General features: G+C 53.5%; 1 protein-coding gene across 1 annotated transcript in view; it reads right to left on the reverse strand.

Moving 5' to 3' along the window:
• The window catches only part of Myo15a (myosin XVA), a 54653-nt gene that overhangs the window by 25440 nt on the left and 4830 nt on the right, over positions 1-24383 (reverse strand). Inside the window, exons 2-41 of the mRNA XM_075992321.1 lie at positions 23837-23919; positions 23210-23273; positions 22584-22693; positions 22220-22294; positions 21923-22013; positions 18561-18566; positions 18234-18337; positions 18055-18118; positions 16850-16963; positions 16267-16428; positions 13927-14040; positions 13340-13398; positions 13137-13260; positions 12372-12467; positions 11914-12045; positions 11096-11221; positions 10440-10517; positions 9601-9749; positions 9472-9517; positions 9188-9312; positions 8529-8646; positions 8123-8298; positions 7637-7721; positions 7044-7097; positions 6863-6947; positions 6657-6787; positions 6142-6237; positions 5096-5331; positions 3746-3909; positions 3480-3552; positions 3105-3296; positions 2653-2813; positions 2461-2555; positions 1915-2035; positions 1740-1807; positions 1519-1596; positions 1178-1364; positions 965-1091; positions 623-728; positions 420-492 (exon numbers count right to left, since the gene is read on the reverse strand). Coding sequence (XP_075848436.1) covers positions 420-492; positions 623-728; positions 965-1091; positions 1178-1364; positions 1519-1596; positions 1740-1807; positions 1915-2035; positions 2461-2555; positions 2653-2813; positions 3105-3296; positions 3480-3552; positions 3746-3909; positions 5096-5331; positions 6142-6237; positions 6657-6787; positions 6863-6947; positions 7044-7097; positions 7637-7721; positions 8123-8298; positions 8529-8646; positions 9188-9312; positions 9472-9517; positions 9601-9749; positions 10440-10517; positions 11096-11221; positions 11914-12045; positions 12372-12467; positions 13137-13260; positions 13340-13398; positions 13927-14040; positions 16267-16428; positions 16850-16963; positions 18055-18118; positions 18234-18337; positions 18561-18566; positions 21923-22013; positions 22220-22294; positions 22584-22693; positions 23210-23273; positions 23837-23919 — 4348 coding nt within the window. The remainder of the gene's footprint in view (positions 1-419; positions 493-622; positions 729-964; positions 1092-1177; positions 1365-1518; positions 1597-1739; positions 1808-1914; positions 2036-2460; positions 2556-2652; positions 2814-3104; positions 3297-3479; positions 3553-3745; positions 3910-5095; positions 5332-6141; positions 6238-6656; positions 6788-6862; positions 6948-7043; positions 7098-7636; positions 7722-8122; positions 8299-8528; positions 8647-9187; positions 9313-9471; positions 9518-9600; positions 9750-10439; positions 10518-11095; positions 11222-11913; positions 12046-12371; positions 12468-13136; positions 13261-13339; positions 13399-13926; positions 14041-16266; positions 16429-16849; positions 16964-18054; positions 18119-18233; positions 18338-18560; positions 18567-21922; positions 22014-22219; positions 22295-22583; positions 22694-23209; positions 23274-23836; positions 23920-24383) is intronic.

Genomic DNA, 24383 nt, shown 5'->3' on the forward strand with positions numbered 1-24383 from the left:
AGAGTTTGGTATTCATGATAGGAGCTTTTGTCAGAGATGCGTTGTGACCTGACTCATATTTTACGGTCACTGCCTAATTAGGGCTTCCCTTTTGGGGCAAGAGGGCTGGATTTATAGCTCTGGTTGAATATTTCCAAGCTGTGTGGCCTTGGGAAGCAGCTTAACATCTCTGTGCTTCTGTTTTCCCACCTTTAACAGGTAGGAACAAATAGTACTGTTTGATGAGCTTCAGTAGGATTCAATGAAGGTGGGGCTGACCAGAAACCAGTGATTTAAGGGGTGATGTTATAATGGCACCAATGTCCACACAGTATGTACATGTTGACTTAGGGACAGACACAGCTCCCCCAAACACCCCTGTACTCACAGGCTCGCTCACTCACTTGGACACTTGCACATCTTCCCCTTGAGGTCCTCACCTGGAGTGGGCCCCATGCATGGCCTTGGGGCACTGGTCACTGGCTTCACTAGGGCCACAGCCTCTCTGGACACCTGTCCCACCACAAACAGAGCGCTCAGGGGGCAGAAAGCAAACCGTGGAGGGGAGGCATGGGGCCATGCTGAGAGGGCAACTGACTTCTGAGGCTTCAATCCCTCTGGGGTACCCAACCCCACTCCTCACCTGAGTGCTAGGCGCTACTGCAAGGTGAGCCTTCTGTCCCTTCAGGATCATTAGGGCTTCCTCATGAGGGTCAGGTGGCCTCCTGAACACCTTCCCACCATCCGTTCTGGCAGGTGACCCATGGCAGGTTAGACACTAGGTATTCCCTTTCCCATAATCCCCAAGAGAAGGGACCCCTCCCTCTCCCACATCATTACAAAAAAAGCACCAAAGGGGAAATCAAGGCTGACCAGCACAGTGGAGACCATGGCAGCCTGAGCCTCCCTTTGCCCTGGAGCCCATCTTGAATGGTGACGAGCCCGGTATAGAGAGGGGAAGCTGAGGGCTAGTGTCTGGACCCACCTGCGGGTCTCAGGGCGCGCTGCCCAGGGCGGCTGCTTGCACTGCTTGATGATGCTTTTGATCTGCTGTGTGGGTTGTGGGAAGTGCTCTGAGTTGAGCGTGGAGTACCGAACCAGTTCCGGGGAGGCTGAAACCGTGAGGGCAGGTGGCCAGGTGAGGCCGTGGGGCCCGGTGGCCCTGGCCTATCTGGGCAGCCTCAGGACTTGGATGGACACTCACTGGATTCTGGAGCAGTCCAATCCTGAGCTAGGATGGGGGCAGCCACAGGCTTGCTAGGGATCTTTGGGGCCTTTGCCACAGAGCATGGGGCCAGCGACTGTGGAGTGGGGCGCACGAGCACAGGCTTGGCTGGGGGGCCGGTGCCTACAGTCTTCGGCCGTGCCTCTGGAGCTAGTGGTCTCTGTGGAGAGCGAATCATGAAGAAGCCGTCCAGGACATACCTGGGAGCTTACCCCCAGGCACCCCATCTCTGCCCAAAGGATTCCTGGTCTCAGACATGAACAGAAAGCCTGGATAGCACAATATTCCTGTTTACCCTGGGCAGCTCGACTCACCTCTGGGGGCTGGGGTCTTGGGGCTGCACTCAGAGGCTGCTGCTGGAGCGCCAAAGCCTGTAGGGTCATCTCCCGGGCCTGGGAAGAAGTGGCCAGGTGACCTGTGTATGCATGCATGCACGCACGCATGCACGCGCGCGCGCACGCACACGTGCGCACACACACACACACACACACACACACACACACACACACACACTTTGTGCCCTGCCCCCACTCACCAGTAACACAGCCTGCCTGTGGATGAAGGCTTGCTGCAGAGCCAGTGTAGAGGCATCCAGGCCTGGGACTGGGGAACCGGGCAGAGGGCACAGGTGGGCACAGGTGTTGGGGAAGCAGGAGCTCCCCTATGCACCACCGGCCCCTAATCTGGAAGTATATTTAGGAAGTACTGACTGGGCTTGACTTTGGGGTCTGGAGGTCTCCGGGGGGTATCTTCAGAAGCACCACTGCCACTTCCACCCGGCTGGCCCCCACCTTTCATGCGGTAGGCGATGGCTGTCGGCTTCTCCAGGTCCTGGGACAGCAGTGGCCGCCTCACTGCTGTGATCCCCAGGATCCATGGCAACAGGCACCTGACACCAGCCCAAGCTCCCAACCTACCCCCTCCACAGGAATGAATTGTGGGAGCCAGTGTCTGTACTGGGGTTTCTGTACTAGGGCAACAGGTGATCCAACAATCCATTCTGTGAGCGTGCCTTCTGTCAGATGTGACAGCTGCGGTTCTGACTTAGCTGTGGGTCCTGCCAGGGCAGCCAGGGGCATCTCCAGCTGCCAGGTAACCTGAAGATTTCCCTGCTCCCAGCACAGACCCAGACTGGACCCCCTGCCCCAGGGCCCTTGTGTAAGGTTCAGATATCACCCTAAGACGTGGGCTATGTCTCTGGTACACACACACTGAGCCCGTCACCTGCATCCCCCTGCATCCCTCTGCATCCCTACCGCATCCCCACAGGCCAGCACAGGATCGAAGAGGCTGTCCAAGTAGCCATCCAGCTCCCTGGGGGGTACAGTGGTCTCTCTGGTGCTGTCCACAGCTGGTGAGGATACAAAGGGGCCAAGTTTACTTCTCCTCTGGGTCTCCACACCCTCTGGGTTTTTCCCCCTTTAATGCAATGGCCATTGCTGGTTGACCTTGGCGGGTTGCTGTCCATCTCTGGGCCTCAGTTTCCCCATTTGGACCCTCCTCATTGTGGCTGCAGTACCCATCGAAGTCAGGCATTTTGGGCATGTGGTCCTGGGGCTGGGGCCTTGTGGGCGTGTCCTCATCTGAATCCCAGCAGTTCCCAAACACCCTGTGGATGAAAGGGGAGGCATAGGACAGCTGACCCCCAAAGAGATTCTGTGACCTGCCTGTGTGTCCTGGGTCAGGTGGCTTCTCCAGTTGAGAAAAATTACTAGGCATGGCAGTACACACCTACAACTCCAGACTCCCGAAGCTAAGGTAGGAGGATGGCTTGAACCCAGAAGCTTGAGGTTCAAATGATCAAACATAATAACAACCCACCCCCAGAGCACAGCCTTTCCCTACAGCTGGTGGGTAGCGGCCTGGGGGCGGGGGACGGTCTGGGCAAGTAGCTACATACCCTTTGGCATCTCCTCTGCCAGCCGAAGGCCCTTCTGCACCCACGATGAAGTAGGATTTCTGTCGAGGAAAGTCCCTGAGCAGTTCCAGGTCTGACACCAGATCCAGCACATAGTCATGTCCAGCCAGCTCTGCCCACTGGACTCCATTCTTCATGGCCACTGTCCAGCCCCTCCAACCGTCAGCCAGACCCCTGGTCAGTGTGCAGAAGAATGGAAACGGTGAAACTGTCAGCCATTGCCTGGAGACCCCAGGGTATGAATCAGACCCCAGGCATGGCCAGAGTGGCCTCCTGGATGCCCCAGGGATGGTGCCTTCTACCCACTCCCTTTCTCCCAAATCATGGGGTGCCAATTGGGGCATTCTAGGAGCCAACCTGTGCTTTAGAATGTCTCCAGCAACAGCTTCCCCCGTACTCCAGGCGTGTACCGGACAGGAGAACTGGTCACCTGGCACAGCCAGTTGCTGTACTCAGTCTGGGGTATCTCCAGGCCAGCCTCACTGGCTCCCATGTCCCTATCCCAGATCTCAACCCCCCACTTCCCTGCACCGCCACACAGGCACGAGCCCCTCCCTGGCTTCAGACCCCTTAGTGACCACTGCTCACTTCAGAGAAGCAGCCTGAGGGATGAGCCTACATACCATTGAAGCAGCTCACATCTAGCGCCATACTGGCCTTCTCCTGAATGGCAGTCCACTCAAGCTGTGTAGGGGGAAAGGTGCGAGCTGTCCCTGAGCCCATGGCCTGCAGGAGGCGATGCTGGCACACAGCCTGGAAGCCATTCTGCCCATAATCAGACACAAATCTGGAGGAGGAATAGGGAGTTGGAGCCTGCTGTAGGCTCAGGCTAGCCCTTAGCTCTAAGGTGAAGTGGAAAGGCCTCAGGCTAACTCACAAATAGGATAGGTTGGCGAGCACACTAACAGGCTCCCATAGCCTAGAGTGCTAAGGCTGGCCCAAGAAACAAATCCCAGGTTAGCCCAGAAGTCTGAGGATGGGGTAGCATGTCATTGTTCAGGTGGGGTCCAGAATCCGGACTCTGGAGGGCTTTGCCCCACCCCTTCACTCAGTAGTCTGGGTGACCACCCGCTCTTAGCCTGGCCTCCTAGTTTTCACCCGTGTAAGAGACGGCTGTGAGGGTCCAGCTCAGCTCAGAGTCAGTGAGCTGTTCCCACCAGCACGTCCTCCTCATGCCCCTACCCATTCTGCCTTGAGAGGAGCAAGGGCTGTGCTTTCAGGAAGGCAGCACACAGGTACCCAGTGACCCTATTCTGCTAGAACCACCATAACCACAGTACCGACTGAGGAATGGCTGCCTTCTGCATGCCGGCCAGGTGAAGGTGCACACAATCTGATGCTCATTGCTCTCCTGCTGGGTGGATCCTGTTCCCACCCCCTACTTATGGCAGAGAAAAGAGGGGTATTGGCCCCAGGTCATGCGGTAGGATTGTGCACCATCCCCCACAGGCCCAGCACCTCACCTGCATCAGGGATACATTGTCAACGTGGTCATGCCCACATGGCACTGGTACATGCCATCTCTGTTCTGCACACATAACATATACTATAGAGTAGTTGCTGTTGTCACCCCGTTTTATAGCGGACAAGCCCAAGGCCTGGAGAGGTTAAGTGACTTGTCCAAAATCACAGAGTTGGTTTGGGATTTTAGTCCAGACTGTCTGAACCCAGTTGTGCTCCTAACCCCTGTCCATCACACAACCTAAGAGATTTAAGAGCTAAGAACTCTTTTCCCAATTCTCCACACCTGGGAGATGGGGTTTTGCCCCACCCTGGGTTTTGTCATCTTCATCCATTGCGACCCAATTCCTCCCCTCTGTAGTAAAGCAAAGCCTGTCTTTCTCCTGGGTCTGGACTCATGTGATTGTAGCGCTGGCTGCCATTCATGCTGGTCTTTGGCAACACAGAGGTACCCACTGGCCTGACCTCTGAGTTCCTGCCTCCGGCCACCTCTTGCCCCCAGTTGCACTCACTTGAGGAGGAACTTGTCAAGGTGTGAGGAAGGTGCGAAGCCACCGAGGCAGGCAGCCAGCAGCAACCAGCCACGCTTGGCATTGTAGGCATTGTGATTCCGCCACACCTGGTTGGCCAGCTGGGCTAGGATCTCATCCCGCAGACCTGGCTCCACCAGCCCCTGGTGCACTATGTAGTTCCCCAAGATCATCTCCTGGGTGCCGTGCAGGTGGGGGTCTCCCATGAAACGCAGGATCTAGGGCACAGACAGATTCTCGTGGGCATCTGCTCACATTTTTCTCACAGTCTCCTGCCCATAAAATGTCCCTTGTATTTTAATATCACCCTACTATTCAATGTCAAACAACTAGCAGGAAAGTTAGGACCCAAAGTACACACTGCCATCCTGTCCTGCTCAAGAGCCTCCGGAGGCTCCCATTCATTGCCAGCATCCTTTGGTACCCTCGGCCTCAGCTGGCTCCACTTGATCTCTAGTTCTCTAGCGTTCAGACCTGACCACATCACTCCCAGGAAACACCTTTCAGGGCTCCCCAACTCTCTGGTGAAATGGGACCCGGAGGCCTGCAATCTAAGCCTCACTGGTCACTCTCCTTTTCTTGCCATCTCTCCTGTCCTGTTCCCAAAGAGTTCCTCCTTCCCCTAATAGGTAAACTCTTCTCATCTCCAAAGCCACCCCCTCCAGGCTGCCTCCTGTGGCTTGCCTGGCTGGACCTGGGGCCTCATTTGTGTTCCCAGCCTTTGAACCTCCCTCTGGACATGTTGGTAGTCCTGGGTCAGAACAGGGACCGGCCCCCTCTGCCTGGGGAGTCCTTAGGCAGGAATGACTGGGAGAGACTCTCAGAAAGAGGCCAGATATTTACACTGACATACAGCTTCAAGAAGAGGTGTGGGACTCATAAACTGGGCTTGAAGGTCAAAGAGGATGTCCAGGGAATAAAGGGAGGAAGCTTGTAACCTCCTCTCAGGTAAGGGGGCAAGGGCGCTCGTGGCCTGGCATTGTGTTGTAGGCTATGCACTTGAAGTTGGACTGGGGCAGATCCCATACTAGCTTAAAGACACTTATGGCTTCTGTATGGTGCTCCACAGGTAGCCGTGTGAGAGGCATCTTCAGGGGCACTGTCAGCATCCCAAAGGAGGGCTCCTGGGGACACAAGGAGGGCATGGGAGGTAACACTGGGACAACAGACGTATCCGTGTCTACCCCACCTCACGTTGGGCAAGAGACCATGGGGTGGGCTCCCCACTCCATTGCCTAGATGAAGTAGCTGAGGCCTGCTGAGAACAGACTATGACCCCCAAAGAGCAACTGGGGGAGGCCAAGCAATGCCGCTGGGCCCTTCTGGAGGACAGGACATGGAGACAAGTGCTGTGCCACCTCCTAGTCAGGTTCTAGCAACCCTAGGCTGGTTGGTGAGCTATAGAGTTGGAGTCCAAAAGGGTCTCACTTCTGTTAGGGACCTGGGGCTCCCAATGGGCTCATGCCCATACCTCAGAAGCCTTCAGGGAGGCTGTGTTAGCTCTGAGTTTCAGTGCCCAGTAGTCAGGCTGCCCAGCACTTACCTTGAAGTGGCATCGGATGAACTTGGCCATGGGGTAGTTGTTGATGTCAAGGGGAAGCGTGACACAGGGCTCAGCCTGGAGCCTAGGAGTCCGGACAATGGCTACTCGGGGCACACTGGACAGCTTGAGGCCTGCAGACAGTGGAAGCATGTAGTGACTGCACCCTTCTCCCCAACCCTTCCCTGCTGCTGTTAGAGCCAACACACCTGTTGCTGCTGCTTGCAGGAGCCCGGCCACCTCAGCTGGCACCTCCAGGTGCCTCACTGGCACTACTTCCCGCTTGCCGAGCTCCTGGAGGAATGGGCGAGGGGTAAGGGGACCACCACCACACTTCACCTGCTGGTCTCCCTCCCTGTCCCTCTGCTGCGGCTCGGACCCTGCACCCACCTCCTGCTCACGCAGCCATGCCTCCTGTGCCCGGCGCCTCCGCTCTGCCCTCAGCTGCAGGAGAGCAAATGGTCAGGGCACAGGTGGCAGAGACCATGGCCAGGTAGCCTGGGCAGGCGCGAGCAGTAGGGAAGGGCCTGTGGCCTGGAGGCTCCTGGTGGCACTGATGGGACCTCCCGCAAGGGAGGCAAAGGTATAGCCAGAGATGGGAGGGGATACATTGGCAGGACTCCAGGAAGCCTTGCTTCACAGAAGGCCTTGCATTGGAATGGAACGACATTTATCACTGGCAGTTGGTTTATGTGACAGAGGACAAGACTGGCAGTGAGCTAAGTACCAGATCACACTAAGGAGATTCAAGTCACCCAGTGCCAATCAATCGTGCCTGCAGCTCACTATGAGCCCAGTGCTAGCTACATCTCTCCAAATAGCATTTCCTTCCACCCTGCTCTGTGCCCAAGGGACATGCCAGGAAACGGGCCTCAGAGGAGCCACAGCCACCTGGCTCAGGAGGAGGGCATGGCAGGGACTTGCACTGGGGATGGGTTCCTCTTGGGCTAAATGCCCGCCCCCAAACGCAGGCAGGCCTGTACCTTGAGGTAGCGGCGGCGGTTCACGTAGGTGTGCACCAGGGAACGGAATTTCACCAGACTCTGCCTCATCTGCTGGTAGCGTTGTCTGAGGAGTCAAAGATGAAGCCACAGGGTGACAAAGGGTCAGAGATACCTCTGCCACTGCCCATACTTCGCTCTGGGATCCTTTGTCTCAAAAGGATCCCAGTGTGGGACAGAGACAGCCACACCCACACAGCAAATCTGGTGGCAGAGCCCAGACTGATCCTCACAGTGGTCACGTACTACCCCACCATGAGTTAGTCCCAGAGCTCCTGATGTGCAGGTAACAGGGAAACCTCTCAGCTGGACCCACAGTCCGAGAGCAGTGACCTGGAGAATCAGGTCATTCTTCAGGCAGAAGCCTCCCTCAGCTTGCATGCCTCCAGAGATGGGAAGCTGACTGTTTGAGCTTAGGCTCCTCTGAGACTGGAGGACCCAAGAGACTTCCCCTTCTGTGGGCATCACCTGGCCAGGAAGCCACGGGCCCTGCTTTGCAATAGGATGATCTTCCGCCGGAGGGAGCGGAAGTGCCGCTGGATGAAGAAGCCTCGCAGATAGCGCTGCAGGGTGAGGGCAGCGCGATGCTGGACTCGCTCCCGCATGCTCTCCAGTAGCTGGTGCAGGTGCTCCTTCAGGAAGAGCTGGGAGTGGGAGGTAGCAATAGATACCCCTATTGAAGAGCCCACAAAAAGGGAGAAGACAGGACTGCCTCTCGCAGCTTGACTGGGAGTTTGGAGCAGCAAAAGCTAGGGTACTGGGGCACCAGACATCGGAACAGAGCTGAGGTGGATAAACATCCCAAGTTTTGGCATCTGGATGAGTCTGAGGTACCACTTGGATACCACTGAATGTGGGGCTCTCCAGAGCTCACCTTGCTAACCCCAACACGGTACATGTCTGGGGTGACTGTGCATAGCCGGCTCAGCAACGACACACACATGTCCCCATCCGCTGGCACGTTGAGCTTGAGGGTCACCAGGCAGCGGTACCTGGGGGAACAAACCCAGCCTGAGGGCCCGATGTTACCCCATCTCTGTGTCTGGGGGGGCTGTGGTCCATTAGGGACTTGCTCACAGCACTGTCCCCAAAACTAGCTCAAGGTGTCAGAACTAATACACTATTTCAGCAGAACAAAAGGCTTTTCTGACACCTGCTGGAGATTGTCCTAAAGGCGACTAAAATCACATGAGATGGGTTTCATACGTAAAGAAACTATGAAAACAAAGGTTTCTGTCCCCAAGCCTGACGGCCTGAGTTAGTCTCTGGGGAATTCATCTCTTCCACATGATGGAAAGAGAGAACTGATTCCTGAAAACTGTCCTGTAACCTGTAATCACACACATTGATTCATTTGAGCCACCAACTAGTAAGTGAATACATGCCATCACACACACACACACACACACACACACGCGCGTCAACAATTATATTTCCCATGTTGAATCTAACATGCTTTGTACGGTGTATAGTCTGAACAACAGTGCACGAGGAGAGAAGTCCGTGCGGCTAGGAACTACCCAACGGAAGTACCTGTCGATGAACACCTGGAAGGGTAGTCGCACCGGAAAGCCTTCCTTGCGGATCCGCACAGTCTCCAGAACCCCTGAATAGCGTAACTGCGCCATCATCACGTCTGGCTCAAAGAGACCCGGTTCCTAGAAGGACGCCCAGAAGCACATCTGCATTTCATCCACTCAGGTACAAAGGTGGGGGTGTGCAGTCCCGCAGTGGGCAGGGAGGGGTTCAGAGAGGCCAAGCCTTGCCCAGTGTCACACTTCACAGGGCGGAGGACTTGACTTCGCCAGGGGCCTCACCTTCTTATGGTTGGGTTTCAGGCAACGCACGAACAAGGGGTTACACCTGGGCGGAGGTGGGAGAGGAGGTGTGAGACCCCAGAGGGAGCGAGTGGGTGCTCACCCACTCTGCCCTGCCACCCAACCCACCTCTCCATTTTTTCCACCAGGTCCAGGAGTGACTGCTGAAACTTGGCAGCCACAGTGTGAGCTTTGTAGAGTCGGGTAATGGAGCTGCTCTTGCCCAAGCGTGGAGGGCCGGTCTGTGCAGCATGGCTGGAGAAGAGGTGTGCCACCACCTGGAGGGGCCGAGGTATTGGACAGGGCAAACAGATGCAGCAGGTTGAAGGCAGGACGGGACAGAACAATAGGAGTCAGGTCTCTGAACTGAAAGGGTCTGAAAAACAACTTGATTCCAGCTGTCCCTGCCATCCTAACTTGCATATGGGCTCAACACCTCCTGAGTGACCCAGCCCACAGCATGACTGCTTTTCCCTTTCTTTTCGGGGAGTGCACAGTACTGGCTGTGAGTTTGGCCCTGGTCAGGAACTTTGGCTGGTTTGACAGAAGAGGAAAAGGGAAGACCATAGGGAAAGGGTGAAATCAGTCCTTCTGCCGTAGGTCCACCTGCTGATGAGCAGTGGGGCTGGCTTTCCAAGGAACCCAAATTTGGCCCCATGTATCCCCCAAAATGAGAACTTCAAACATAAGTGAAGAATCTAGAACTTAGTTTCAGTGGTAAACTGGTTATCCCTGAACCAGGTTGGAAGGGTCCTCATAGGGACTAAGGTGGGGACCATGGCAGGTGACTGAGGCAGGGATGAGTTAAGGAGAAAGACCAGGTCAAGGGGCTTCCCTTTCCTGGACTGGGGACAGCCTGGGGTAGAGCTAGTGGAGGCTGGATCAGGTGCCACCAGGAATGTGGGCAGGGCCACTGGGGTGGGGCAGGGCCACCGGGGTGGGGCAGGCGAGAGCCCAGGCTGGCTTACCCTCGTGCGGCTGCGCACAAACAAGTCCAGCACATCTTGGCGCACTTGGTCATGGTTTTTGTCCAGGAACTTGTGCACCTAAAAAAGGGAATTGGTGGGTCTGTGTCTGTGGCTGGGCTCACTCACCCCATCCCGAATGCAGCCAGGATGCATCAAAGGCTTATTCCCAGTCCTCCGCATTCCTTCATCTTCTACCAGACTTCCGTCTGCCATCTTTCCTAGGAGGGAATGGACCCTCCCCTCTGTCTCCCCATCTGCTCCATCCTGCTCACGCTTTCAGGGGGTGGGGTAGACCCAGACTGGGCCATACTTCCTTCTACCCATTCTGCAGATGAAGACAGTAAGGTCCACATGGAGACAGAAGTGTGAGAATCTGCTGTGACTTGGATTATAATGACCACATGACACCATTACCAGTAACAGGCACTCTTAGGGTCAAATCTACCCTGTCTCACCTCTGCCTCAGAAAACTGGCATTCTTAGCCCCATTTCTCAGGTGAGGAAACAGACTCAGAGAACTCAAGCAATTTTCCAAGGCCACACAGCTGAGGGGCCACAGCGTCAGAACTAGAATCGTGGCGAGGCCCACACTGTGGTTCTGTCTCCAGCCTGCAGGATGGAGGACCCGAGGCCACGCTGGCTGCCTCCACTCTCACCTGATAGGTGACCTTGCCTGCATAGTGCTTGATGGTGAACTCTGGCAGTGGCATCTTGGGCTTAGAGTAGAGTGGGTTGGCGCCATGGTGGTAGTGGCACTTCTGCAGGAATGTGTGGTCTGTGGCCTGCGAGGGAGGGAGGTGGGGGTAGGGGTCAGGGGGCTGGGCACATGTTCCTGGCCCTGAGTGCTCTGCTCCCCAGGGTGCTGGAGAAGAATGGCTCACAGTTGGGAGGCTGACCGAGTCCGGGGAGCAAGGCCCACAACTGTGGCTGAATCCGGGGATTTCCAGTTGCCTACACGCTCTCACTGACATTAAATCCCCAGTTTCAGTCAGAGTATGCGGCCCAAACCCAGGCCGCCTCACTTGGAACTTCCAATCTTAGTCAATCTAGGTGACTATAGATCAGCGGTTCTCAACCCATGGGTCTCGACCTTTTGCGGCGGGGGGGGGGGGGGGGAGCGGGGGGGGCGGGGGCGGGGGGGCTCTCGACCTTTTGCAGGGGAGGGGGTGGTGAGTGACCCTTTCACAGGGTTGCCTAAGACCATTGGAAAACACAGCTTATTTACATTATGTTCCGTGACAGTAGCAAAATTACAGTGTGACGTAGCAACGAAATAACTGTATGGTTGAGGGTCAGCACAGCCTGAGGAACTGTATTAAAGAGTCTCAGAATTGGAAAGGTTGCGAACCACTGCTGTAGGTGATGTCCTAACACCACATTTCCCGCCCCAGGCCTGAGCGCAGAAGGGTGGCCTCAGGCCTCAGTCCCTGTCCAGCGGTCTGGGATGCCAAGCACAGGAGCACCTGCGGTTTACCTGCGGGAAGCAGCACTGATCGTCCAGGATACGCAGGATGCCGTAGGGTTTCAGGGAGATGAGGTTGATGCAGGGCTGGTTGTCAGCAAAGGCGATCTCTCGCCAGTCCATCTGCTCTCGAATGTACTCCTCCTGTGAATAGCGTAAGTTCCACCACCTCTGCCCAGGCTAACCTATCTCTGCGTCCTGCCTTCTGTAACATGGAGCTAGAATCCTACCAGGGCAACACGGACCCTCAGAGCCTCCCTTTCCCTCTTCCTGGGTCAGAAGAGCCTGAGAAAGGTCCCGAAAGAACTCCTCTCTAGACTCAGCAACCCAGGACCTTTCCCTCCATAGCACAGGCCTCAGGCATGCTGCTCCTGCTCGCTCCTCTCTCCATGTTTCCCGACACTCTTTGTGTCTTCAGGAAGGCCCTTGACCAGCAAGGCCGGACAAGAGGGAGTGTGGGGGCTGCACACCTGTTCCTCCTGGAAGACGATCTTGTTGAACAGGTACTGAAGGTTCTCGTTGGCATAGTTGATGCATAGTTGTTCAAAGCTGTTGAAGCTCAGGTCCTGCCAGGCAGGTGGGAGGTTAGATCTGCTTCCTCCTTGGTCAGCACCCATCTGTTCCCATCATGGACCCTGTGTACCTTCTCCAGGTCCAAGCCCAGGCTACTCCCTACTTTTCATGGCTGCAAAAAGTTGGACCCTGACCACAGACCCTGTAGGGCCCTCTGCATGCCAGATGGAGCCTATCGAAGAGCCAAAAGCTCAGGGCACTATGCCTTCTACCTGGGTTCCAGTCCTGGCTCTGCCATGTTCTGGTTGTTTGTAAAATGGGGATTTTGGCAATACCTGTCTTACATGGCTTTTGGATGGAATGGCTTTGTAAACAGTGCCTGGGCACACAACAGTGCGTTGTAAGTGTCTGTGTGGCTTTTGACTTGGAAGTTTTACTCAGCTTTTCCACATCATCATCATTAAGTATGACAGTCTCCCCCACAGCGATACTGGCTCCCCAGACAAGGTACCCCATGCTCCTGACCTCTACAGATAGTGTTCCTTCACCTAGGGATGTTGCTTTCTTTCAGAAAGTTCTCTGTGACCCCTGACTAGCTGAGGCAAGGGCTTAAGGGCTCCCCAGTGCTAGCTACGTGTCAGAGGTGTGGTCACATAAGCCCGTTACACACTGTTCCCAACCAGCCTCGCCGAGTAGCTTCCTAAGAGCTCTCTTAGCCCTACCTCAAAGCCATAGATGTCCAGGATGGCGATGGACAATGTATCATGTTTTGGAGACACCAGAGCGTTGACCCTGGTGATGAGCCAGCCAAACAGCAGTGCATATAAGACCTTGGCAATGGCATCCCTGGAACAGAGGAGGTGAGTGGGCTCAGGGCAGAGGCACTGGGGGTCTGGGATTCGGACAAGAAGGGGTACAGTCTCACCTGGCATCTACGGCACTCTCCACAGTTAGGGGTGTGAAGATCTTCTCTCGAATTGTCTCCTGAGAAGAACATGACCTTTGAGTGACAGCTGACTGCCAAGTACCTCAGGAAGTTCCTGGAGGGCTGGGGGTCTAGGAGCATGGGAAAGGCACACTGGCGATTTGGGATAATTGGTCTCAAGCTCACTGCTGGCCAAAGCAGGCCAAAATGCTTTCTCTGAACCTGGCTGTTCAAGCAGGAAAGGGACTGCTGGTGTAATGGGGAGACAGGCCTAAGAAGACATCAGTCATGGGATCAGCCTGGAAGAGGAAGGACTGATGGATGCTTTAGAGGAAGTTCTGACCCAGCCAGGTTCGGAGAAGGCTTGCTGGAGGCAAGCGTGCCATGTGTGACCGTGTACACCCTCCATTCCAGCCACACTGGCAGGACTGAAAGAAGAAGAGAATCAAAGCTGCGAAAAGCCCATGTGGAGGCCTGAAGTGAGGCTCCACCTCTCCAGTTTGACTGAGAGGTGACAGGGAGCAGGAGAGGGAGCTGAGGCCCCAGAAGAATAGGCCCTTGTCAGGATGCAGGGTCCTCAGACTCACGGTCACTTTGAAGGTAATGGCCTTCTGCAGGCCCTCAGGGGAGACCTGAAGCAGCTCAGCCACAGCCTGGATCTCCCGGGCACTCACCACAGAGGCCACCTCCTGGGCATCAGTCTATGGAAAACACCATGGTAGTGAGCCTGAGCTAAACAGTTTGGGCTGAGTTTAGAGTTCTGATAAAAACAAGCTGGGTGGTGGTGGTGCACACATTTAATCCCAGCACTTGGGAGGCATAGGCAAGTGGATCTCTGTGAGTTTGAGGCCAGCCTGGCCTACAAGAGCTAGTTCCAGGACAGGCTCCAAAGCTACAGAGAAGCCCTGCCTTGGAAAAACAAAATAAAACAAAACAGAAAACAGAAACAAGCTAGAATGCCAAAGAAAGTCTGGAAAAAAAGAGAAGGAAGCTTTCCTAGGTAGGAGAAACAGACTACAGACATTCATACAGCCTGGCGTGGGGGTGTGCCTAGCATGTGTGGGGTCGTAGGCTCCATCCTCAACACCAAAATATACAAAGCAAAACAGATGGGCCGGAAGCACAGTGTGTACAGATAGACGGTGCACATGAGAAGATCTGGAACTGGGGAGGTGGCTCAGTGGATAAAGCACTTGCTGCAGGCATGTGAGGACCTGAGTTCAGATCCCAGCAGTCAGTAAAGGCCAGGCATGGTGCTTCTCTGTGACCTCAGCACTGAAGGGACTGATCAGTTCCAGGGCTCAGTGACCAGTCACAAGCTACAGGTTCAGTGACATGGGTTTGCGTGGAGGGGGGCACACACGTGTGCAGGTGCACACACAGGGTGGGAGAGAGGATGGGGAGATGCTTGGCAGTTAAGAGAACTTGCTGCTCTTCCAGAGGACCTGAGTTCGGCTGCCAGCAGCACATCAAGCAGCTCCCAACCATCTGTAACTGCCTCTGAGAGAGACAATACCCTCTCCTGGCCTCTTTGAGCACTTGCACACACATGACACATACACATACAGACAGACAGACAGTTTAAAAGGCAAGACCTTGTTTCAGACAAAACAAAACAAAAATCCAAACCTAGCAACAACAAAATGCTAAAGTCTAGAATCAGACATACCTGGCAATTGTATATACAATAAGTACCTGATTTTCAAATCAGGATAAGGACAGTTACAAAACCATCTGGAAATTAAACAAACTGGATTCTGATCTCGTACTTTACTACACTGAATTATTATTTTAAGATTTATTTTATTTTTTAATTGTGTGTGTGTGTGGTGTGCATGCACAGGTGTATACATGTTGGTGCAGATACCTACAGAGTCCAGAACAAAGGTGTCATATGCCGGGAGATGAAGTGACAGATTAGTGGGAACTGCCTGACGTGGGTGCTAGGTACCAAACTCAGGTCCTTTACAAGAGCAGTAAATGTTCTTAACCACTTGAGCCGTTTTTAAAATAAAATGAGCTTTTAAAGCTCATTTTTTAATTCTTTTGAGCACAGTTTTAAAGTTTTTTAGCCCTGTGTAGTGGTGTATGCCCTTAATCTCAGCACTCACGAGGTAGAGGTAGACAGATCTCCAAATTTGAGGCCAGTCTGATCTACAAAGTGAGTTCCAGGACAGCCAGGGCCACACAAATAAACCCTATATCAAAACAAAACAAAACAAAACAAAAAAACCCGAAACATTTATTTCTCTGCTGTGTTTTTATGTGTGGTGGACATACTCTGGCATGCACAGAGGTCAGAGGGCAACTCAGGGGTAGGTCTCTCCTTCCACAAAGTGAGCCCCAAAGTGCTTTTGCCCATGAAGCCGTCTTGCTATCTTTTTTTTTTTTTTTTTTTTTGAGACAGAGTCTCACGAAGCCCCAGCTACCCTCAAGCTCAACGTGTAGCTCGAGGATGAACTTGAACTTCTGGTCCACCTGCCTCCCTCCACCTTCCAGTGTGCAGCACCCCCTGGATTATGAGAGGGCACAGATCAAGTTCAGGACTTCTTGCCTACTACACAGCACTGCATCAATCAAACTACATCCCTAGCCTAGAGAGAGAAGTCATTCTCAAAATGACCAAAAAAATCTACAAATCCTACAATGTATAAGGAAAGATTGATAAGCTGCCTACAAGTAACTTTGAAATAATCTACATGGCAATATCCCCGAAGAAAAATACCAAACTTATAATAAACAAAATCATAGCAGGTAGGATACTTGTCAGTCATCTAAAGATAATTACCTGACTTTTCTAACACATATAGAATTCTCACATATGAGAAAAGAATATGCCACACAGGGGAAAAAAATTGTGTGCATTGTGTAACCGGAGAGGAAACTCACAGGCCTGGGTGTGGCCTTGCAGGTTGAGCACCTCTTACCTCATGCTTCTCAAAATAGACATTGCCCAGGTGTAAGATGGAGGCCAGGATGCGGAAGATGCTGTCCTGGTCCTCACTGCTGAAGCCGAGCACTTCCATGGCAGCCAGCAGGCGGCGGAAATCATCTGCATCACTTTTACCAGTGATCTCACAGTTTCCACCCTGGTTGGGGGCAGGGGACAGTCAGTGTCCAGTGCTCAAGCTGAGGACCCTTCAGGTCCTGCTTTCCAGAAGTTCTGAGGGGACCCAGGACAGCTCCACAGATTGTGTGAGGAGGCAGAGTTTGTCCCCCACCTCCCACAGTCAGCATTAATGGAGGATGGACTATCGGCCAGCACCAAGTCAAGCATTCCTCACCCACACCTCTCTAGAGTGGTGCTTTATTGCTCCCATTTCCCAGAAGAGGAAACCGAGTCCCAGAGAAGGGGCGCTCAGTACCATCACCTTGGCTAGTTCTGTTTTAGGCTCTGAAGAAAAGATAGATCAGGTGGGCTCCTCTCTCTACTGAGGCCCAAGGTTCCTGTCCTCACTGCCAGAAGCTGTGGGGTTTTGGGTATCTGGGTAGCCCTTTGTGCATGCTCACCTGGTTCAGATAGTAGTAGGTCTCAGCCTCCTGCAGGCTGAAGGCCTGCCGCAGTTGGGCTGGGAGGCCGGCCAGCAGCTCATAGAAAATATGATAATTTCTCTCGTTTTTGGCCTGCAGGGGAGGCAAGAGGCAAGGTGGGCGCATAAAAGAGTGGTTCCCTCAGTCACTCAGCCAGGCTCAGCTGTGCACATAGAAACATGTCCATACACAGGGACCTGCAAGTTGGCTGGCATCTCTGGGGGTGAGATCTGAGAGCATCTTGGTGTGATGGGGTGCTGGCCTTATTTGGCTTGGAGAAATAGCCCACATTTTTCTCTTATGTAAACCAGCCCTGCACACCTGGAGACATGCATCTCCATGACCCAAATGTGTATACACAGGCCTTCAGATGGTTCACTTGGCCCATTTGGCTGAGGTCTTCTTAAGCCCCAATCCCATGGGACACCATGGGGACAGATCTCATAGAATCCATCTACTATCTTGAGACATAGTTCCTTAAAAGGTAATATGTTTCAGGGCTGGAGAGACCGCTCTGCGGTTAAGAGAACTGGCTGTTCTTCCAGATGTCCTGAGTTCAATTTCCAGCAGCCACATGGCAGCTCACAACCATCTGTAATGAGATCTGGTGCCCTCTTCTGGCCTGCAGACAGAACACTGTAATGTATCTCACAGATAGGAAGTGAAGCATTTAAGGGTGGGGATGTGAAAGAGTACAAGGAAATGCTCAGAATAACGTGGCTTTCTTGAGTAAGGGACATGGCAGTCTGACTTGGAGGAAGCATGACTTGGAGGAGGCAAACCGTTGAGCCACACAGGTACCCTTGTATCTGCAGGCTGCTGTTGGGGTAGAAAGAAGGGAGGTACACACACACACACACACACACACACACACACACACACACACACACGAGTGAGAGAGAGAGAACCATAGAATAAGGTAGCGGCTTGGACACGGCAGCAAGACTTGCAGGGTTGGGCCACACATGCATCCTTGTGTTCCTGGGGTGAAGAACAGACTGTTGATCTTTTGGGTAGGAATGAATCAACTAGGCTGTTGGGGTAGAAGAAGAGAGGGCACAGATCTCAAACACACACACACACACACATCTTCACATGTATATACATATTTGCTCATAATCCACTACCCCCAGCCCGAGCTGGGCTCTGGGTGTCAATACTACCCAGGCCTGTGGCCTGCCTACCTGGAACACGATCCTTGACTTCTCCAGCAGGTACTGAGAGGTTATGGCACCAGAGATCACACCCCTAGGGAAGCACAGTCAATTCTTGGGGACTGAGGTGGCCCACTTAGCCTCTGGTGCTGCTGTGGGCCATGAAGGGTTCCACAAGGCCTCTGAGCATCTACCACGGTCCTACTCACCCTTCTAGAAAGATTTCCACAAACTTGCCAAAGCGGCTAGAGTTGTCATTCCTGACGGTTTTGGCATTACCAAAGGCCTCCAGGAGAGGTGTTGCCTCCAGGATCTGGACCAGGAAGGAAAGGTTGTGGGAGAGATGGGCACTGGGGTCAGGGTATTACCCAAACATACCAAACAGGGTCCCAGGGAACCGTCCCTTTGGAGGGGTGGCCTGAAGCAGTCTCCTTATGGAACCCTAGAGTCTCTTCTCCGCCCCTGGAAGCCCCATCCTCATGCTTGGCTCTACACCCCGTGTTCCCACTGTACACACATACACACAGCCTGTATACCTTTATCTTCATGGGTGTTGGTGAAGCCAGAGCAGAAACAAAATGAGAGACGAAAAGAGAGGTTCATTAACAAGACCAGCCACCTCTCCCTCCAGGAGGCTAGGAGCCTTAGTCTGTGGAAACACTGGTGGTCTCTTTTAGGTCCCTGTTGCAAGTCCCACAAACCTCCATGACCCTCGGTCAAGGGACTGAAGCATGGCCTCAGGATATGGCATGCAGCCAGTGTGTCTGCAGCAAGGCGCAGGGAAGCCCCATCTTTTTGTCCACACCCCACTCCTACCATCCTTCTTCCAGGCTCCTCTCTGACATTCCCTGGCTCTTACCTCTTGGGTTAGACTCAGCACAGTTACCAAGGTGTTCTTTGGGGCTCATCCCATCCCTGCGGCACCCACCTTATCACTGTCCTGCTCTGACCTCCAAGTCCAGCCCTGTCTCATAGCGTCCTGCCTCCCCTCCTTCCATCTGTCCCTCCCACTTCACCAGGCCCCTCCATCCAGACCCATCCCTGCCTCAGGACATCTGCACCCGCTGATCCTTGTTCCTGGAAGAACACTCATGCGTCTCCCTTCTCCTTCATGGAGCCTCCCCAGACTTCTGTTCCTCAAGGTGCTCAGCGCCTCAACAAATGTATTTTCCTGGCTACTCTCTGTGTCCCTATAGAAAGTCAGCCCTGTGGGTGAGAAGGTATCCGTCTCCTTGCACACTTGGGTCCCAATCTCTGTACAGGGCTAACGGATGCACAGCAGGCTCTCACAAATTCTCTCAGTGGATAAAAACAAGGAGTTTAGAGAATCATGAGCAGAGTCACCCAGGGTGATCATAGCCAACTGTGGCACCCACCTGCAAGTACAAACTGTATGTCAGACATTTTGACTTGACAATTATTCTGCCTTTTTTTCCTCCAGCTCTAGGTATAGAATGTAAGACCTCACACATGCCAGGGAAATGTTTTACCGCTGAGACATACCCACAGCCTTTTATTTGTTTTTCATTTTGAAACAAGATCTCACTATGTAGCCCAGAAAGGTCTTGGGTACATGAGCCAGCTCTCTCAGCCTCCTCAGTACCTGGGATAGTGGGTCTGTACCACCACAGCCTAAGTTTTGTTCATGTCAGTATCTGATACATAGGTGCTAACATCACTGCTGTCCCGCAGACTCAGAAACTGGGATGTAGAGAGGTGCTACAGCAAGCCTAGGGTCTCTGCGTGCACAGAGTGGGTCCCTAGAAGTGCCTGGTGAACTTACACTAAGTATGCACAGGGCATTGTCTCTGCTTAAGCCGTGTCCTCAGGAGGAAGTTTTGGGGATAGGAAGGGGGCCCAGTTCTCCCAGACACGACACCTGTAACATCAGGGTGCTGGCAATGCTCCTCTGCCCACATCCACACTCAGCCTGGTGCCTGCCGAGCTCCCGATAAGAGCAGCAGAGGGTGGGATTGCCGGCGGCTGCTCAGTAATCAAGTTCAGTAGGGCATTGTTCTATACTGTCCCTCAGTTTGGGAGTCCCTTGAAAATTCCAGGGTGTGTGTGGCCCCTTCTCTGCTCCTGGTACCCAGCATAAGACAGGAAATGAAGTTAGAAAACTCATGGGCTAGGGTGTATAAACATTTGAGGGAGAAGGGCCCTGCTGTGTGATTGGTTCTGGTGAGGATACGTGACCAAAGCTATTGAACGAGACAGACTCCTCTGTAATGAAGGAGCTACCACATCATCATCTTGCTGACCAGAGTGTATGGTGGTGGGTCACGACATGCCCATTGGGTTAAGACCCTGGATTCAGCCATACCTTAAATTGACCCTAGACCTGCCCTGCCCAGTGTCCTCATGGTGTGTGCCTGACGGATAATCTCTCAGACCCAGTATGTCACACATCCATCCTCTAGCCATGGAATGTAAATTTCTGCCCTGTCACCTCGGTCACTTGTCTTCCTAGGCATCAGGTTCTCAATCAGCAAGCGATCACAGACCCCCTTTCAAGAGGGGGGGCATGAGGCTCTCTGAGGGCATTTGGAAGACACCTGGTCCAAGGAGGAACTTGTGGAGCCCACTTCTCTGCCCGCCTACCTCATGGGCTCTCCCAGACATGTAGAAACTGAAAACCTCCTAGAGCACAGAGGGCATGAGTCAGCCTCCAAGGGGCCCTGCCAAGATGGCCACTAGTTACAGCATTAGAGCCATTTGCCTGCTGGGAATTCTGAGAGCCCATGGTTCTGGACACTGAGCCCTGGATTCCCATCATCTCTGAGTGACACCTGATCGGTACCTCTTCTCAGCTGTTCCTCTACATCAGCGCTGTCCGTGGTCACTCTTGGTTTAGCCCTCTTCACACTGACTGGACCCTTCAGCCAAGTCCCTGGCTGGCTTTGCCCTGCACCTAAATGCATCCTTATATACAGAGTGCCACAGTCATGGGCACCTGGACCCTCTGATCCTGACTCCATATGGCTATTCTGATGTCCCATGGGCTTGCACCTTTGCACAGGATCTTTCCTTGGCCTCCTCACTCTTCTGAGACTTGCCCTGGGGCCTCGTTGTGCTTATAGTGATACTCCCTAGCTCTCTCTTTCTGCCCCTGCTCCTCCTTTTTTTTCTCCTCAAAACTAATACCTACTCTTTCCAGTAGACATAATTACATAATTTACTTAACAGTTACTTATATTTTCCTCTTCTCTACCTCCTGCCCTGGAACATAACTCCTGCACAGTTGTAAACATTGTCTTAAGATTTTCTGTTCTTTGTTGAGCCCAGAAGACAGTAATGAGGGAAACCTTTACTGAAGGAATGGATGAGCTTCCAAGATTGGTATTGGGTTGCAGGATTTAGTGTGCTCATGTCTGCTCTGCAAGCTTGAAGTCTGCTACAGCCTCTGCCTCATGCTATAGCCACACTTGAACCTGTTCAGCATCTGGGTATGAGACTATGGTGGTTCTGGCCATAACCAGAAAGACACGGTCAGGCTGGAGACACTAGAGAGTAAGAATGACTTCCTGCCTATTCCCTGGAGCTTCCCTGGGGAAGATGGAAGACAGAGAAGCCCTGCACTGAGCCACCCCTGCTGGCTGATTTGGAATTCAGTCTCCCTCCGTCAAGGGCACATTCAAGAACCTGGTACTGCCGGGCGGTGGTGGCGCACGCCTTTAATCCCAGCACTCGGGAGGCAGAGGCAGGTGGATCTCTGTGAGTTCGAGACCAGCCTGGTCTACAAGAGCTAGTTCTAGGACAGGCTCCAAAGCCACAGAGAAACCCTGTCTCGAAAAACCAAAAAAAAAAAAAAAAAAAAAAGAACCTGGTACTGCTGGGCTGGGGATCCGAAGCAGACGGCAGACAGGGAGCCACGTGATAGCTTGATAATAGTTCTCACCTGCTGCATGACGTCCCGTCTCTGGTTCATGGCAGCCAGGCAGCGCAGAATCAGCTTCGTGGCCTCAGTCTTTCCGGAGCCACTCTCCCCACTGGCCGAACACAGGGCCAGAGCGTCAGCTCTCCTTTGCCTCTCCACGTCCACTTCCACCCATGAGCCACGTGGTGGCCCAGAGGTGCCCTTCCTGTGGCTCATAGTAGGCTCTCTTCTCATTATCTAGAAGTCTGGATGTAAACCCGCTACCCAAGGTGCCTCGATCTGTCCCCCCTACACACACCTGAGCACAGCTTGGCTCACCTGATGATGACACACTGGTTTTGTTTGGCATCAAGCATTTTGGCGAAGGCGAGATTAGCAATTGCAAAGAGGTGCCTGGTGAGACAGGGCACAAGATACTACTGTCTCCAACAATCAGTTTCCACAGTCCCAAGACTACTGGGGGTTGGAGGATAGGAATATCTGCTCAGCCAAGCAGCCAGCACTGCCCACCTCTCACCCCCAAGGGAGAGCTATAGTGATGGCCTCTAGAGGAGACCATGCTCTGCCTGGGGAGAGATTGCACTGAGTTGTGGGTCGTCTACTCCCCACTCATGGCTGGAAGGCATCCAGGGGCTCCCCAGGCTCAGAGATGGCAACCCCTCCGCACCCCACAGATACTCACGGGGGATTCTCTCCTAGGGCACGACCGCTGTACTGCTGCACCTGCTCTGGCCCGTAAATCGAGAACATTTGGTATGGGTTCACTGACACCAGAATGCTGCCGATATAGGTCTGTTGGTAAACCGGGACTTTAGCACCATGGTTGCCATGGCCACTTGTGGCTCCCTCTTCTTGCTTTGGGATATGTGTTCCAATGGGCCATATGTTTGCCTGCCGGGCCTCATCCTACCATCCCTCCACAGCCCAAGAGGCCCCGTGCTCTAGCGGAGTCTTAGGCTCCGCACAGGCTGAAGTTGTGAATGTGAGGTGAACCAGGCTCCATGGCCTTAGGCCAAGATGGCATGTGATCTCTGCCCACCTTACTCATTCACGGTCAGGCCCAGGCTGCAGGCAGTTCTGCCCCATGACAAGGTCAACCTCCACTGTCTAGAGCAGAGAAGCAGGGAGCACATGTATCCTGAAGTCAACAAAACCCTTACAGATATACATGACTCAGAAGTGGCTCCAGGCCTCAGGTCTCAGGCCCTTTGTCCCACAGCTCTGGGGTCTCAGGTTCCCTTCCACCCTTCTGGCCACCTCCAGTCTAGAATCCAAGCATGTCCTCGGGCTGGCCAGCCCCAGACTTACATAGATGAGGTTTCGTTCAAATCTGGTCTTTAGGTTTGACAGCACAGTGGTCTCTTGGAGGTCTCTGGAAGGACATGAGGTACTGTGAGGGTCCCAGTTCTGGCACAGGCTCCACCATACTTGGCACCATGTCCTTGTCAGGTATGTTTGAGATTAAGCCCCTTTCTGCCACTGACCAGCTATGAGACTTGGGCAAGATAGTTCATCTTGTTATGCCTCAGTTTCTTCATCTGTTCAACGGGATGGCAAACATCATACCCACTTGGTGGACACTGAGGCAGAAGGCCTGAGGCTGAATTGTTCTGGTTGGAGAGCTTTAGGGATTGACAACATTTGCCAGAATTTTCCCAGCAACTTCCCATACCTATCTTGTGGAAGAGAAACTGAGGCACACTGTGGGGAAATGATAGGTCCATGACTGCCTAGCTGGTAAACGGTATGGCTGGGATCTGAACCACGGACCATCTAACTCACAGAGCTCTGACTTGCACACATTTGACTTTTGTTCTACTTCATGACACTATCTGCAAACGAGGCTCTGGAGGTGTCCATAGGGGTAGACAGCCCAGCAGTGAGGACAAGAGCTAGGAATCCGACTAGGACTCCTCCCTCACCCCAGCCACTTACTCCAGCTGTGTCATGTCCTCCACGCCATCTTCCCTGTGCTGCTCACGGGACCGCACAGAAGGCAGGTTGCGTATAGAGTGCATCTATGAGAGATGGGGACAAGCTGGAGGCCCGGGCGGAGCCTGGCTTGGATATACTGGGCACCTGCTCCTATGGTCTAAGAGGAACTCAGGCTGAGATCCTGGGGTCTTCCAGCCTCTTTGTCTCGGAGTGCAGTGGCCCCTAAAGACTGTGTACAAAGTATTTGTACGTGAGTCTGTGTGTAAAGTATTTGGGGGGCATGCCTATGCGGCACCGGTGTCCTGCTCAGGGAGTGACCACACACAGATATATCCACAACCACAAACACAAGTGTCTGTCCCCTCCCCACCTCTGTCCTCTCAGTGTCCCTACCCTGCTCCCCATAGATCCCCTGTGTTGGCTTGCGTGACAGCTTGATGTCATAACACGCGGCCTCGGGAAAGACAAAGATGGAGGTTGTTCCAGGATGGAACCGTCTCCTGCCTAGGGTAAGTGTGTAAATACTGCATGTGGACCTTCTGGAGTG

The sequence above is a fragment of the Microtus pennsylvanicus genome, chromosome 11 (genome assembly GCF_037038515.1).
Source record: "Microtus pennsylvanicus isolate mMicPen1 chromosome 11, mMicPen1.hap1, whole genome shotgun sequence".
NCBI lineage: Eukaryota > Metazoa > Chordata > Mammalia > Rodentia > Cricetidae > Microtus > Microtus pennsylvanicus.